At 39.6% G+C, this 16,519-nt stretch overlaps 2 protein-coding genes across 2 annotated transcripts in view; one reads left to right on the top strand and one right to left on the bottom strand.

Moving 5' to 3' along the window:
* The window catches only part of LOC126418862 (uncharacterized), a 30,749-nt gene extending 15,849 nt beyond the window's left edge, over positions 1–14,900 (bottom strand). The window contains exons 1-2 of the mRNA XM_050085855.1: positions 14,543–14,900; positions 6,713–6,906 (exon numbers count right to left, since the gene is read on the bottom strand). Coding sequence (XP_049941812.1) covers positions 6,713–6,906; positions 14,543–14,836 — 488 coding nt within the window. The 5' untranslated portion in view covers positions 14,837–14,900. The remainder of the gene's footprint in view (positions 1–6,712; positions 6,907–14,542) is intronic.
* A 135-nt stretch (positions 14,901–15,035) lies between these two features.
* LOC126419037 (DNA repair protein RAD50) overlaps positions 15,036–16,519 on the top strand; it is a 263,592-nt gene continuing 262,108 nt past the window's right edge. Inside the window, exon 1 of the mRNA XM_050086099.1 lies at positions 15,036–15,486. Coding sequence (XP_049942056.1) covers positions 15,253–15,486 — 234 coding nt within the window. The 5' untranslated portion in view covers positions 15,036–15,252. The remainder of the gene's footprint in view (positions 15,487–16,519) is intronic.

Raw genomic sequence — 16,519 nt, forward strand, 5'->3', positions numbered from 1 at the left:
TCAGAATAGGTGTGCATGGAGTCTGAAAGGAACGTGGGTGCTCCTGTGTTAAGGCAGAGGGGGTTAGGTTGATTGAGAAGGGCAGTCAAGAGGGCACCTCTCGAACAGGTTCTAGGAGAACTCCAAAGGGTATAGTGTGCATTAAAGTCACCAAGTACTAGTAAGGGGCGAGGTAGCTGCCCAATAAGCTGGGGGCATCTGCCCTGGTGACATTAAATCACAGAGGGATGTAAGTGGTACAAAGGGAAACAGATTGAAGGCAGATAGTCAAGGAGATGGGCTGACTATGAAAGTCATCCTGTAGGAGCAGCATGACTCCCCCACAAGATGGAATGCTGCACTTGGGGGGGGGGGATCTGAATGGACCAGGAATAAAGAATAAACGTGAGAGCTCAATGCAGTTGTGAGGGCGCAATTTTATTTCCTGGAGGCAGAGAACAAGCAGATGCTGCAGTTATAAGAGCAGCCGTAAATCCTCTTTTTTTTTATCATAGGTCATGAACATTCCATTGAAGGATAGTCACAACAAGGAAAGGGGAGGACGGAAAAAATGAAGGGGTGTCACCTCAGCAGCTGCCGAGTGCCAGCCTTCAATGAACAACTGCTACAGGGTGCAGAGGCTGGAGGATCCTGCTCCATGATATCTACAGAGGCACCAGCATTTTCCCTCTGTCGATCTGTGGAGACCAGAACAGTAAAATGATTGACAATGTGTACCAGTGACATGGAGGTCACCCAGGTGAGGGTATCGTGTGGCGACACCATCGAAGAGGACTTCGAGTTAGCGAAGGAGAGGACCAATTGTTTTTGTTTGACTTCTTGGAGCCTTTCCGGCAGAGGGGGACACAGATGTTTGTTGACTGGAAGGACGTAGGAAGTCTACGTGGAAGTATTTCTTCTGTCCCTTCCGATCTGCCAGTGGCGTAGCAGGTGAATTTGCCTCAGGAGGCGAATGTTTAATGGTTTGTGGCACAGCTGGAAGAGGAGACAGGGATACTACTATGACACTAGGTTATTTCAAAACTGCAGTGTTGAATTTGAGATCGCATGTCTTAGTGGTGGTGTCCTACATGGAGTGAGATGTAGCAAGAACAGTATGGTAGGCGTTAGATGGTAGAACGCAGGGTTTATGACTACCCAAAAACTTGTGAGCGACCGTCTAGGGCACTTTCTCCTTTACCCAGATTTCCTTGAAAGCCCACTCATCGAAATACATGGGACAATCTCGAGAGGAGGCGGAATGGTCGCCATTCAGTTGATAAAGCAGGGAAAAGGAGGTGGGCAGTCGCTTTCATGCATATCCCTACCACAAAGAATTAAGGGCTCTATGGGCCTCGGCATGAGCAGGATAACTGTGGAGAAGTGAAGCTGCAAGCAGTTGTTGTGCTTGAGAATCTTAAGAAGTTTTCAAAAGCAAACTGCCGTTACGTAAACGAGAGCAGAGATTCACAGGGCCAGCAACTGCATTAACACCTTTGTGAATAATAAACGATTGACCATAGCGAAGGACTGACCATCTCCAGCACGTGAAACCACGAGGAACCGTGGTGCAGCTGGGAGGGTCTTTGAATCGGGAGCTTCATTCTGTTTATGTTTGGTAGACATGGACTGCGAAGATGATGGTCAGCTCATTGCAAGAAAATTCCCTATGACTGCCAGCGTCTCTGATAGTGCGCTCCTTCCAACTGGTGGGGCTCCCTCAGACAGGGTGCTGAGCGCTACTTATGGTGTATGGCTCGTCTGTGCTAAGGGACGGTGTCCCGGCTGCTGTGAAACACTTATTAACTGATTTTACAGGCCCCACCCAGTGAAAAAAATTAAATTTTTGTTCACCTTACAATTTGATATATTTGCTCAATAAAGGACTACATTACTTTTTGTTACTCCTAACTGTCACTGTGCAGCATAAAACTGAGTAAAATACTGGAAGTGTTTGCGGAGATAAAATCAATTTGTGTAGATTTTGTGTACAGTTGATTTTAGCTAATACAATGCAGCAAATAAAAATCTAGACAAGATATCAAAATTTTATTTAAAATTGAGAGCAGAACGATATCTCAAATAGCTCTGCAGATGATGAATAAATTGACGAAATGTACGATGAGATAAAAAAAATTATTCAGGTAGTGAAGGGAGACGAAAATTTAATAGTAACGGGTAACTGGAATTCGAGAGTAGGAAAAGGGAGAGAAGGAAACATAGTAGGTGAATATGGATTGGGGGTAAGAAATGAAAGAGGAAGCTGTCTGGTAGAATTTTGCACAGAGCATAACTTAATCATAGCTAACATTTGGTTCAAGAATCATAAAAGAAGGTTGTATACATGGAAGAATCCTGGAGATACTGACAGGTTTCAGATAGATTATATAAGGGTAAGACAGAGATTTAGGAACCACGTTTTAAATTGTAAGACATTTCCATGGGCAGATGTGGACTCTGACCACAATCTATTGGTTATTAACTGTAGATTAAAACTGAAGAAACTCCAAAAAGGTGGGAATTTAAGCCTATGGGACCAGGATAAACTGACTAAACCATAGGTTGTAGAGAGATTCAAGGAGAGCATAAGGGAACAATTGACAGGAATGGGGGAAAGAAATACAGTAGAAGAAGAATGGGTAGCTCTGAGGGATGAAGTAGTGAAGGCGGCAGACGATCAAGTAGATAAAAAGACGAGGGCTAGTAGAAATCCTTGGGTAACAGAAGAAATACTGAATTTAATTGATGAAAGGAGAAAATATAAAAATGCAGTAAATGAAGCAGGCAAAAAGGAATACAAACGTCACAAAAATGAGATCGACAGGAAGTGCAAAATGGCTAAGCAGGGATGGCTAGAGGACAAATGTAAGGATGTAGAGCCTTATCTCACTAGGGGTAAGATACATACTGCCTACAGGAAAGTTAGAGAGACCTTTGGAAAAAAAGAACCACTTGCATGAATATCAAGAGCTCAGATGGAAACCCAGTTCTAAGCAAAGAAGGGAAAGCAGAAAGGTGGAAGGAGTATATAGAGGGTCTATACAAGGGCGATGTACTTGAGGAGAATATTATGGAAATGGAAGAGGATGTAGATGAAGATGAAATGGGAGATACGATACTGTGTGAAGAGTTTGACAGAGCACTGAAAGACCTGAGTGGAAACAAGGCCCCGGGAGTAGACAGCCTTGGGAGAGCTAGTCCTGACAAAACTCTACCATCTGGTGAGCAAGATGTATGAGACAGGCGAAATACCCTCAGACTTCAAGAAAAATATAATAATTCCAATCCCAAAGAAAGCAGGTGTTGACAGACGTGAAAATTACTGAACTACCAGTTTAATAAGTCCCAGCTGCAAAATACTAATGCGAATTCTTTACAGACGAATGGAAAAACTGATAGAAGCCGAACTCGGGGAAGATCAGTTTGGATTCCGTAGATATGTTGGAACACGTGAGGCAATACTGACCCTACGACTTATCTTAGAAGAAAGATTAAGGAAAGGCAAACCTACATTTCTAGCATTTGTAGACTTAGAGAAAGCTTTTGACAATGTTGACTGGAATACTCTCTTTCAAATTCTGAAGGTGGCAGGGGTAAAATACAGGGAGCAAAAGGCTATTTACAAATTGTACAGAAACCAGATAGCAGTTAGAGGGGCATGAAAGGGAAGCAGTGGTTGGGAAGGGAGTGATACAGGGTTGTAGCCTCTCTGTATGTTGAGCAAGCAGTAGAGGAAACAAAAGAAAACTTCGGAGTAGGTATTAAAATCCATGGAGAAGAAATAAAAACTTTGAGGTTCGCCGATGACATTGTAATTCTGTCAGAGACAGCAAAGGACTTGGAAGAGCAGTTGAATGGAATGAACAGTGTCTTAAAAGGGGCATATAAGATGAACATCAAAAAAAGCAAAACAAGGATCATGGAATGTAGTCGAATTAAGTCGGGTGATGCTGAGGGAATTAGATTAGGAAATGAGACACTTAAAGTAGTAAAGGAGTTTTGCTATTTGGGGAGTAAAATAACTGATGATGGTCGAAGTAGAGAGGATATTAAATGTAGACTGGCAATGGCAAGGAAAGCGTTTCTGAAGAAGAGAAATTTGTTTAACATTGAGTATTGATTTAATTGTCAGGAAGTCGTTTCTGAAAGTATTTATATGGAGTGTAGCCCTGTATGGAAATGAAACATGGATGATAAATAGTTTGGGCAATAAGAGAATAGAAGCCTTCGAAATGTGGTGCTACAGAAGAATGCTGAAGATTAGATGGGTAGATCACATAACTAATGAGAAGGTATTGAATAGGATTGGGGAGAAGAGGATTTTGTGGCACAACTTGACAAAAAGAAGCGACCGTTTCATAGGACATGTTCTGAGGCATCAAGGGATCACAAATTTAGCATTGGAGGGCAGCGTGGAGGGTAAAAATCGTAGAGGGAGACCAAGAGATGAATACACTAAGCAGATTCAGAAGGATGTAGGTTGCAGTAAGTACTGGGAGATGAAGAAGCTTGCACAGGATAGTAACAGAAGATGAACTGAGGAAAACTATACGAAAACTTAAGTCCAAGAAATCAGCTGGTGATGAGGACATATCGAATCATGTAATAAAGCAAGCAAGTGAGCAGGGTTCTCAAAAATCCTGGAAAAGCTTATTGTAACAGATTAGTTGATTATCTACACTATTGACTGTGAAATACTGATAAGTGGATAGAATCATACCTATGCAACAGAAAGTAATATGTATCAATAGGGGATAAATATCAGTCACAAATCGAAACTATCAAATATGGAGTGCTGTTTAATCTGTTTCAGGCTTGCCATAAGTTTCCCCAAGTGAGATTCCCTGATTTCCAGACAAGTTTTAGCATTTTTCCCTGATAAATTTTGAGATTCTCTCCTGTGTCAGCAAAAGTACTAATATGAACATCTTTTGTAATGATCTGTTTTTAGATGGAGAAAGCAAGCCAAATGGTATGTGTGTTTCATTAAGGCCAATGTTGTTATTTTATTTCAATAAAATGAAACACATCTGGTGACAAAAATACACATTTCCTTGGAGTTGTAAGGCAGATATTAAATTACCTTCACTGATTTCAGAAATAACTTCAGAAAAATGCCAGCATCTTGAAAGAAGTGTACAAGGCGGGGAAGAGTTGTGTAAACGAACACTATAGATGACCACCAACAAAATGTTGGCTCTACTATGTTCCTTATTTACAGTTATTACCCACTGTGTTATGACCACTATTTTACAGGTATTGTGCGATTTTTCTTTGAAGAAATATATGAGTACATAGCATATAAACTGCCAGTGACTGCCACAATTTTCTTCTTCTTATGGTCCATGCTTTCTAAAATATAAACTACTTCCGAGGTGCCAAAATGTACTAGAATAAATAATATGTCTATAGAACACCGCACTGTACAATGTAATTGTGGTGAGACAGTCGCAATTCCTGATATCCACTGCCTGTGGCCTTTGGCCTGCTGAGGAGCACCGCAGTCCCAGGTCCATGGATAATCTAGGATAATCCGCCACATTATGCCACACACAAACAGATCCGGCCTGCAGGTAGATCAGTGCGAATAGATCCAATAGGCAGTGCTTGCACATTAGTGTGAAACGATGGGCTTCAGATCAGCAGATATGGCCTACAGTTTTGGCCCATCATGGAAATCTACTCGTGTGGCTAGCTATTCGAGTGTCACAGACACCATGTTGATGAAATGACACCGCAGTGATCAATTCATGCAACAAATAACTTGCGCAAATACTCTGATGACCAGTACTATTGAGGATAGGTAGCAACTCACCTTACAGATGATTGTCTTTTCTATATGCCTGTCTGCGGCTCAACAATCACAATCTCACAACTTAATTTTTGGCAACAGCCTTTGTCAGAAAACGAAAGCACATACACAATCACACAATATCTCAGAAACAACTCATGCATAGTTGACTGCCATCTCCAGCTGCTGTGTCAACAGTCTTTGAGAATCAGATCCAAACAAACCCCTCCTCACACCTCCCTGCCTCTCATCGGCAGCTGCTAGGCTAGTGCCAAGAAGTGGTGGCAGCACTGACTGCAAGCTGAGGGGAGTGTTAGAAAGGGGAGAAGCAATGAGAATGAGGAAGTAGGGAAATGGCGCACAGCCATCGACAATGCATGACATCTCATAAACAAATCATTTCATCTACTGAGACAAAAAAAAAGATTTTTCCAGTTTTTTTTCCACGTTTCCCTCATACATCTGAAATTCCCTGATTTCCAGAACTTGTGGGAACCCTGTGTTTATCAGTCACACAGGTGTTGAAAAGAGAGAGAAGAAAATATTGTATGCAGATGACATGACAATACTGAACAATGACCGAACTGTGGCACGACTTGAGAGGAAAGAGAGGGATCCTACAAGAAGCTGACTTCAGGAGTAGGTTGAAGGAACGATGGGGGTGCTGCCGGTAAGTATATATGGGTGTGAATGAAAGATCAAGCAATGTGTCGCTGGGAGCAGTAGAGGAGTACATGCTAGGTGCAATGGCAGGTTGGAGAGAGGGAAAAGAAAAGGCACTGGTCACAGAGGCCCCTATCAGTCAATTCATGAGTGAACCTGTTAATAGCACTGTGGTAAATATAGCGCCTTGTGGCCACTGACATCTGGTCGTTCAACCGCGAACTTTTCTCTCAAATCAAATTACTTTAGGTAAGAAAGTAACAATTATTTTTTACTTACACATTTGATTTTACAGCTTTAATGTGTCTCCCATTTTCTTTTTCACTCAAACATGGAGTTTCTATACCAAAAGGGCTATACAGTTTCGTAGGTGTGCGACCTAAAAGACAACGTGATCTTGTTTGTGGAGACAGTGGAGAACGGGGAGAATCACTCTTCAAGCGATGCCTGCGTCTTGTTGAGCGCCGAAATTTCTAAAAACAGGAAAAAGAAAATATTGATTTCAAAAGCTAGACCTTTTATCATTCAATCAAAATACAATAAACTATACATTGTTACCGGTGGCATGTCAACATGAACTGAAACAACTTTTGGGAAGCTTATATGCACTGCTGCTGTTACCTGACAGGGTTACTGTCTACACAATAAGAGGTTTTGCTTCTTATGTATAAATGTGTAACACACTTCCATCTACTTCCCTAAACAAAATTAGAGAAAGCAAGGGGTTTTCCCCTAGTATGAGATACACAATAGGGCCCTAAACATTTTCAACAAACCATCAGTTTTATATCCATGGCTGAACATAGTACATGTGTCTCTCATCTCTAGGACCTATATCATAATGAAGACGACTCAGTCTTTTTAAACAAAGCCTACCACATTCTTGTGCAGAATAGACCTCAAAGGATCCCTTCTAATGAGGGACATTCCACGTCAAGTGTCCTAGTTTAGAACACGCTCCCAGCTTGAACATCTTCAATTTTGATCAAATTTATACAGTCTGTACCTGAGAAACCTGCATGAACTTCTGAAAGGTTCCAGGTTCACTTGTAACTTGGTTGAGGTACTAGAACCATTGTTGTGAAAACAACTTTTTCGGAGTCTGAAACGCCACAAAAAAATCTTCAAGTATGGCATGCTACTGTTCCTAATCTAGAAGAGCTATCCCCTTGCTTCTGGACACAGTGGTACAATTCCTTTGTGCTCCACACATAAATGATGCAAGTAAAGTTCAGAAAGCAATGCTTTTTGTCGTTTTCCCAAATGTGAGTCATTGTGCTAAGTTTGTGGTAGGTTCATTGCTACATATAACTGTACTAAAAACTGCTACATAATTCTCTTGTGAAAATTAACTGCATGCTTATAAGTTTTGTTTCTTTTCTTAGGACTTAATAACAAATTATCAGTGTCCGAAGCTTATCAAGTTGTCATTAAAATGAAGAAACAAGATCAAGTCAATGCATGCAGTTATAGAAGTGCTTATTCCCCATGCCACTGAATGAAATACAGTGCTTTAAAAGGACTGAAAACTGTGAAGGAATTTTCATTAGAACAACAAGAATTTCTTACTCGACGGAGTGGTTTACACACTACTGAAAGTGCTGAACTATGCTTCCTTCAAGAAGCTTTACTCCTAAAACTAAACTCCGTCCGAACAGGCCTTGGAAGGCCCAATGGTACCGACCGGCCGAGGTGTTATGCTCAGCCCGCAGGCGTCATCGGATGTGGATATGCAGTGGCATGTGGTCAGCACACCGCTCTCCCAGCCGTATGTCAGTTTACGAGACTGGAGCCACTGTTTCTCAGTCAAGTAGTTCCTCAGTTTGCCTCACAAGGGCTGAGTGCACCATGCTTGCCAACAGTGCTCAGCAGATTGGACGGTCACCCATCCCAGTACTAGCCCAACCAGACAGCATTTAACCTTGGCGACCTGACGGGAACCAGTGTAAGCACTGTGGCAAGGCTGTTGGCAAGCTTTACTCCTACAAAGGTTTAAATTTTTGCAAAGACCATGCTGAAACCCTTTTCATAACAAAAACCATACTGTATGAAAAAGTTTGTCCTCAATCAACATGGAAACAGCTGACTAGATAGGAAGGATAATCATGTCTGATATTAAACCAGGCCCGAAAATGGGCCCATCCTGTAGCAAAGAATCTGATACAATGAAATGTTCACAAATGAAAGTTACACATTAGTCAGATGAAAATGATGAGACTGATATCTCTGACAATTTGAGTGCTTGCTTAACAGCTGTGGGAATATCATCATTAAAATTTCAATGAATTGGTGCAATGGATACAAAAGGCTGGATGCAAAGGGGGTCATTCCATGTCAAATCACACAAGTCATGTCACCTACCATCTCAGATTTTCATGAAACTTTGCACATTTGCTTATATTCAGCTTGTGCAAAATCTTTTTGCTTTCACACTAAAACTTTCTTCTTAATATCAAATTTTAAATGTAGTTCTATTCTGATAATTGGGGTCTACAAGGATGTCGATGCAAAATGGTAATTATCTGCATAAATACCCATAATTGATGTATTTATGAAGCTTGGAATTTTTTTCATAAGTTAAGAGATGCACATGCTCAACAGACATGTAATTATTGAAGCAGTAAAGTAACACAGAACAACACAAGAAAGGGGTCAATATTAGTTTTGCAGAAATTGTAATTACCAGATGCAATTGTCATTTGTGCATTATCCACTAGTTGAAGCCTAGCTCTTCTGAATACACATTTTTTTAGTTCCTCCCAAACCATCACACACAGATTTATCGTGGCTAGTAGCAAAAAAGGAACGCTCAGCATCAATAGAAAAATTTTATTCGTGCTCATACAAATTTTTAAAGCTTTTTCTTTTCTTATATTGAGCAGCACATCCATCAGTGAAATAATGGACTTTCTTCACTTCTGGGTAATGCTCTGCCAGCTACTTAACCATTTCTTTCTGGACATCAGTTATAAATACATCATGTTACATATCATCACTTATAAAGCAGTGATTCACTATTACCAAGATTTACTTTCTTCATTTGCCACATAAACACATATGGGTGGATTGCGCAGTTGCTTTTTGTCCAGTGGTAACTCTGAAATTCATTATGAATTACAAAACTGTAGTTTTCAGCAAAGTCCATTAAGAGAATTGTTTTTTCTGGGGTTAGATTGTCTTTCAGTTTTTTCAAGGATTTTAGACTGACACTTCGATATAAATGAGTGTGGTTTAAGTGCCTGTAATCTTTTACTAACAAGTCTATGTATTCACCATCAGTGGCAGACTGCTTTATCAATTCTTCCCGATGATCTGTGTTTATCCACTGGCTGAATTCAGTTTCATCATCAGCATCTTTGTACACTAATTTCTGTTTCAATAATTCTGACACTTTTTCAGCACTGAGAAAATTATCACAACACTTAAGTGTACAGCTGTAGTTTTCAGAGTCATATACAAGAAATTTTATAAGTTCCTTGTATGTTTCTTCAATGTGTTCCGCATCCAAAAGCGGTTTTACATTTTGGTGGATCAAAAACTGTCATACATTTTTTAAAAAAAACCTTTGCATCTTTACTGCTTAAATAATCACATCTGTTGAGGATGTGTCTCTCTTAACATATGAAAAAAATTCAAACTCAAAAGCTTCTTAAACACCCGAGTTATGGGAATTTATGTAGATAAGTACCATTTTGCAATGACAATGTGGCAGAGCCGTTATCAGAGTATCACTACATTTAAAATTTGATAAAATAAAGTTGTAGCCTGAGACGAAAAAGATTTTGCATTAGTTTCTATGTTATAAGCATAAGCCAATGCACAAGGTTTAGTGAAAATCTGAGATACAGAGTCATAAACCTTTGAATTATTGCATATTTGGCATGGAATGACCCAAGCTAAAAATACATCAAGCTGAAGTTGCAGTCATTAAGAAAATTGTAGCAGTTGGTGGAGGATTTGGACTCAGTGAACTGGAGCAACTATGCACAAGAAAGCAATGCTTGACTTGTTTAGATTACAGCTACCTGATCCAACAACTGAAGGAAAAATTACAGATATCAAACCATAGTGAGAAAAGTCAAATTTTGACCCAAAAGACTATGGAAGAATTTTGTGTTCCAGACAGAACGTTAAGAAATGCTAGAAAGTTAAAAGCCGAACAAGGAGTATTGGCAGAGCCCAACGGTAAATGTGGGGAAAAATCTTCAGAGTCCGTGAAGGCAAGAGTCACAAAGTATTTGTATGATGAAGAATGTAGCCAGATTTGTCCAAGTAATAAGACTGTATTAATGTTTGAACAGATGGAGAAAAGGTTCAAAAACAAATATACTTGTTACTGAGCAGGTAAAAAGAAATGTTTGTTGCTTACTGCAATAAAAATGGATTTTCCAGATATTGTGAATTAAGGCCAAAATGGTGTGTTGCTGTAGAGATGCAGCTGGTTCACTTTAAGTTTGCATCTGCACAATACATTAGAATGTGAAACTAATTTTGGCACACAGGCCAATAAAAGAAGATTATAAAATTTTACTAAGTTGTCTGGAATTTGGAAAAGAAGGACTGCATCCTTCATCACTGTGAAGTATGTCCTGGAATATAAGCTTTAAAGGAATATTTGGAACCTGTTTTTGCAGGTATTGAACCTGAGGATCCAATTCAGTTTAAACAATAGACTCACATTGACAGTTACACTTGAAACCAGAGAAATGACAGTTGAACACATTGAAGAATTAGTTACAAAACTTTTGGTCCTTTCTGCTCACCACTACATTGCAAAGCACTGGAGCAAGCATTTGCAATGGACTAAAGAAGGTCTCAAACCAGGAGAATTGATTACACAAAATGGATTTTGCTGGAAATTTTCCTTTATTGTCCAAGATGCATTTCTAGGATTTCATTGGGAAGATAGCTAAGCTACGTTACACCCATTTGTCATTTACTACAATGATGATAAATAACTAAAATGCATCAGCTACTGCATAATCAGTGATTGCTTCAGATGTGATATACAGTTGCGGTGAATGTGTCTTTAACTTTCACAGAAATTAAGCATTCTCATTATTTTAGTGGTGGTTCTGCTGCCCATTACAAAAATTTTAAGAACTTCCAGCTGCATCAATGATGGGGTGGTAATACAGTTTGCCAAAAGTAATAGTTTTGGATATTAGCAACCAATTTAAAACACTGAACAACTGAAGAATTCTGCATTATGGCTTGGAAACCAAAAGAGATGCAAACAAGGCTTAGGAACATGCTAGACACCCATGTTGAGGCTTGGGAACCTGCACCCGTGGCTGACCTTGTCTGGCTATTGTGCAAGGCACATTGGCAATGGGCTTACCAGTCACTGAGACAGGTAGTGGGATTGCTACTGTGCAGCAACACAAGGATTCTTCTTGAATTACAAAAAAAATGTTAACAGTTTAGGCACAATTTTTGCACCTTACCCAAAGAGACCCAAAAACGGAAATATGTACTTCTAATAAAAAGAAATGTGCTCTAATGACTGGTGTTAATGAACGTAATATGGTAGGTGTCCATTTTGAGACATATGACTTTGAACATGTGTATAATTTGGTACACTTGTAGCAAATTTACAGGATGGTAGCACAGTAATTAAACACACAAGCCGAGCCCTAATTTGTGAAATATCTAACAGCCACACAGACAATAAGTTGGCAAAAGATCAGGTCCATAGTTCCCTTTCCTCACTACTTATATGCCTTGTTAAACTATGGGGCAAATTTGTCTCAACATGATTTGCTGCCCACTTTGAACTGAGATTATGAGAAAAGCATTACTTTCTGAACTTTAATTCCATCATTTATATGTTGAGCACAGAAAGTTGTACCACAATGTTCAGAAGCAAGGGGCTACCTCTTTTAGACTAGGAACAGTGACATGCCGAACTTGAAGACTTCTTCGTGACTGTTCGGTCCTCGAAAAAGTAGTCTTCACAAAAATTGTTCCAGCACCTCAACCAAGCTATAGGTGAATCTGACACTGAAGTTTATGTATGTCCTTCAGGTACACAGGTACAGGCTGTATAAGATATATCAAAATTGAAGATGGTCGAACTAGGAGCCCCCGGACACTTGACATGGAATGACCCACAACTTATTTCTCTTACATAATTTACTTTTCACATCAGTATACATATTCACATTTCCAATCCACAAACTCATTTAGCCAATTGAAAAAAAAAAAAAAGGGAAGGAGATAGCTGCGACCATTTGGATGTTCACTTGAAACAATTTTCATTCTGTTACTTACTTGAACTTCTGTTCACAATTGTTAAAGTTCTTCTGTGTACACAGGTACAGATACTCCCTGCATACATGCCACCAATCATGGATCCACTAAAAATGGTTAATTTCGAGGGATAGTACACTCACATTATTCTTGTCATTGAAGGGATAGATAATTTCTAAAATCATTGGAGGAAATGGCAACAGAACGACTTTCGAAAAAATATTACCTACACAGTTCCAAAGCCTGCGAGAGCTGACAAGTTTGAGAATTATCGCACAGTCAGCTTTACAACTCATGCATCCAACTTGCTGAGAATAATAATATACAGAAGAATGGAAAAGAAAACTGAGGATGTGCTAGATGATCAGTTTGACTTTAGGAAACATAAACACAACATAGAGGCAATTCTGGCATTGCGACTGATAATAGAAGCAAGATTAAAGAAAAATCAAGACACGTTCATAGGATTTGTCAACATGGAAAAAGTGTTTGACAATGTAAAATGATGCAAAATGAAATTCTGAGAAAAATTGGGGTAAGCTATAGGAAGAGATGAACAACATGAAATGTGTATAAGAGTGAGTAGTAAGAGTGGACAACCAAAAATGAAGTTCTTGGATTAAAAAGGTGCAAGACAGGGATGTAGTCTTTCACCCCTACTGTTCAGTCTGTACAGTGAAGAAGCAACAATGGAAATAAAGGAAAGGTTCAGGAGTGGAATTAAAGTTCATGGTGAAAGAAAATCAATGATACCATTTGCTGATGACATTGCAATCCTGAGTGAAAATGAAGAAGAATTACATGATCTCCTGAATGGAATGAACAGTCTAATGAGTACAGGATGTGGACTGAGAGTAAACTGAAGGAGGACTACAGTAATGAGAAGAAGCGGAAATGAGAACACCGAGATACTTATCAGGATTGATGGTTATGAAGCAGGTGAAGTTAAGAAATTCTGCTACCTAGGCAATGAAATAAATGATGGATGGGGCAAAGAGAACATCACAAGCACATTAGCACTCGCAAAAAGGGCATTCCTGGGTGAGAGAAGTCTACTAGTATCAAACATAGGCCTTAATTTGAGGAGGAAATTTCTCAGAATGCACATTTGGAGCACAGTATTTTGTATGGCAGTGAAACATGGACAGTGGAAAAATGGGAACGGAAGAGAATCGAAGCATTTGAGGTATGGCACTACATATGATTGTTAAAAATTAAGTGGACTGATAATGTAAGGTATGAGGAGATTCTGCGTAGAATCGCAGAAGAAAGGTATACGTGGAAAACACTGACAACGAGAAGGGACAGAGCGATAGCGCATCCTTTAATACATCAGGAAATGACTTCCATGGTACTAGAGGGAGCTGTAGCCAGCAAAAACTGTAGAGGGCGATAGAGATTAATTGAGGACATAGGCTGCAACTGCTACTCTGAGATGAAGTGGTTGGCACAGAAAGGGAATTCGTGACTGGCCGCATCAAACCTGTCAGAAGACTGATGAATAAAAAATTAAATAAATGACTAAAAAAGATAATAAATAAATACTATGCACTTTTCTCATATTATAAGCTTATTTTAGCACTCTTACACAGAAATTTATTCCAAGATTAGATCCGAGTGAACGGTTTGCAAAATCTACAACATACCCGTGACACTTCTAGGGCACTTATACCAACAAGGCCGAGAACAGGAATATGAGTTAAAGAAACACAATGACTATTTGTTTGGGCCAGTCAAAATACTGTCCTGCATGATGTCACCATCATCATACTAACTAGTTCCAATAATTTACACGAAGACGAGAAACATTACTCACTTGAACTTACAGAACCCATAAATTAAACGATCAATCCTTACTTGTGATATTACACCAAATGTTGTTTGCATGGAACTCAGAGTCTTTGAAATTTTAGTTGCTCCTGATCTTAATATTCGCGTGGCATCTTCACGAGTCACTTGTATATTCGAGAGATTTAAACCACTCCATAATTTTTCTCGTTTTCTTTTTCCTTGCACTTTCAGTTCCGACGGGCACGATTGTTCTCTGTCGTATTTGTCTTGAAGCTTTCTTCTAGTGGTTCTTCTGGTGGACGTAACAAGTTCATTACGCCTGAATTTTAACGCGTCGCAAAACGCTTCTTGATACATCATTATTTTCCTCGCAACACAAAACCAAATTTCAAAACCAACCGCTACTTTCTGCGCACCATTGATTACAACTGTGTACCAACATACAAATAATCTACTAACAGTGTACTACAAATAATGCAATAATATCTTTGGAAACTGGAAGAGAAGTCTGGCCAAACTTGGAGGTGCATGTTGGTAAACATGATTAGATATTGGCGGGTGTATGGCATGTGTTTTCAGCGTGGAAATTTGGCTGTCAGAAATTGTTGATGATTTGTGTTTTAAAGATAGTGTCATATTATGAAAGCGCCATTGGTACATTAATGTAGGTAACACTGATTAGAGGATAGGCGCCCTTCCGTGATGTGACGGATTGTATCACTATTGATATTGTTCACAGTTATTTGTTCGTATTCGGTCCTTTAAAATTCGATATAATGGCTAGATTACTTAAGATGCAGATACAGGGAATCCGAAGCTTTGGTCCGAACGACAGTGATCAGCAGATGATTACGTTTCAATCACCTGTGACGCTGATATTAGGGCAGAACGGATGTGGTAAGACGACGACAATTGAAGCCCTGAAGTATGCAGCTACAGGTGAGGTGCCAGCAGGAACGAAACAAGGGCAGTCGTTTGTTCATGACCCGAAGATGGCTCGTCAGCCAGAGGTAAGTAGTTGACGTTACAATCTATTCACTGGGTTATGTTTACTGTTTGTCTTTGTGTTTTACATATCTATGAAGTCAATTTGCTATTCAGTGCTTACTTTGCTTTCCCCCGACCTGTGACAAGCCGCATTAGGTCGCTTATACGAGGATTACTGTTTGTGTTTTTAAACATCTTGCTTTAGTGACCATTAGTAGAGATGAAAACACTTCCAAATATAACAAAAAAAGTGATGTTACAAAACAAGGTATCAAATCTTCTAACATTTGGATTTGTTGTCAGGCACCTGCTGACTCAAAACAGCTGAGCATTTGAACCACTGAGAAAGTTTGCAGTGCATATCTGCACCTAAACTCTGCAAACCACAATGGCAGAGCGTAAGTCCTGTTGTACCAGGTATCATGGTTTCTTACTGTTCTGTTCACATATGGAGCACGGGAAGACTGACTGAATGTCTCAGTGCATGTAGTAATTATTCTACTCTTATTCTCGTGGTCTCTGGGTGAGCGATACATAGGGGATTGTAGTAAAGCTGATTCTCGAAACTTTGCTAATAGACTTTCTTGGGATAGCCTAATTGGTTCTATCTTCAAGAGATTTCCAGTTCAGCTCCTTCAGTATCTCTGTGACACTCACCCATGGATTAAACAAACTTGTGACCATTTGTTCTGCCCCTCTTCGTATATGTTCAATATCCCCTGTTAGTCACATTTGCTAGGGGTCACGCACACTTGAGCAGTGTTCTAGGATGGGTTACACTTACATGAGTGATTTGTAAGCAATCTCCGTTGTTGACTGATGCACTTCCCCCAGTATTTTACTGATAAACCAAAGTCTAGTGTCTGTTTTGCCAAGGACTGAGCCTATATAGTCGTTACATTTCATATCCCTAGAGTTTTACAACCAGGTATTTTTATGAGTTGGCCGATTCCAACAGGACTCATTGATATTACAGTCAGGGGATACTATGTTCTTTTTCTTATGTGGAGTGCAAAATGTTACATTTCTGAACATTTAAAGAAAGTTATCAATCTT

The sequence above is a fragment of the Schistocerca serialis genome, chromosome 9 (genome assembly GCF_023864345.2).
Source record: "Schistocerca serialis cubense isolate TAMUIC-IGC-003099 chromosome 9, iqSchSeri2.2, whole genome shotgun sequence".
NCBI classification, from domain to species: Eukaryota; Metazoa; Arthropoda; class Insecta; order Orthoptera; family Acrididae; genus Schistocerca; species Schistocerca serialis.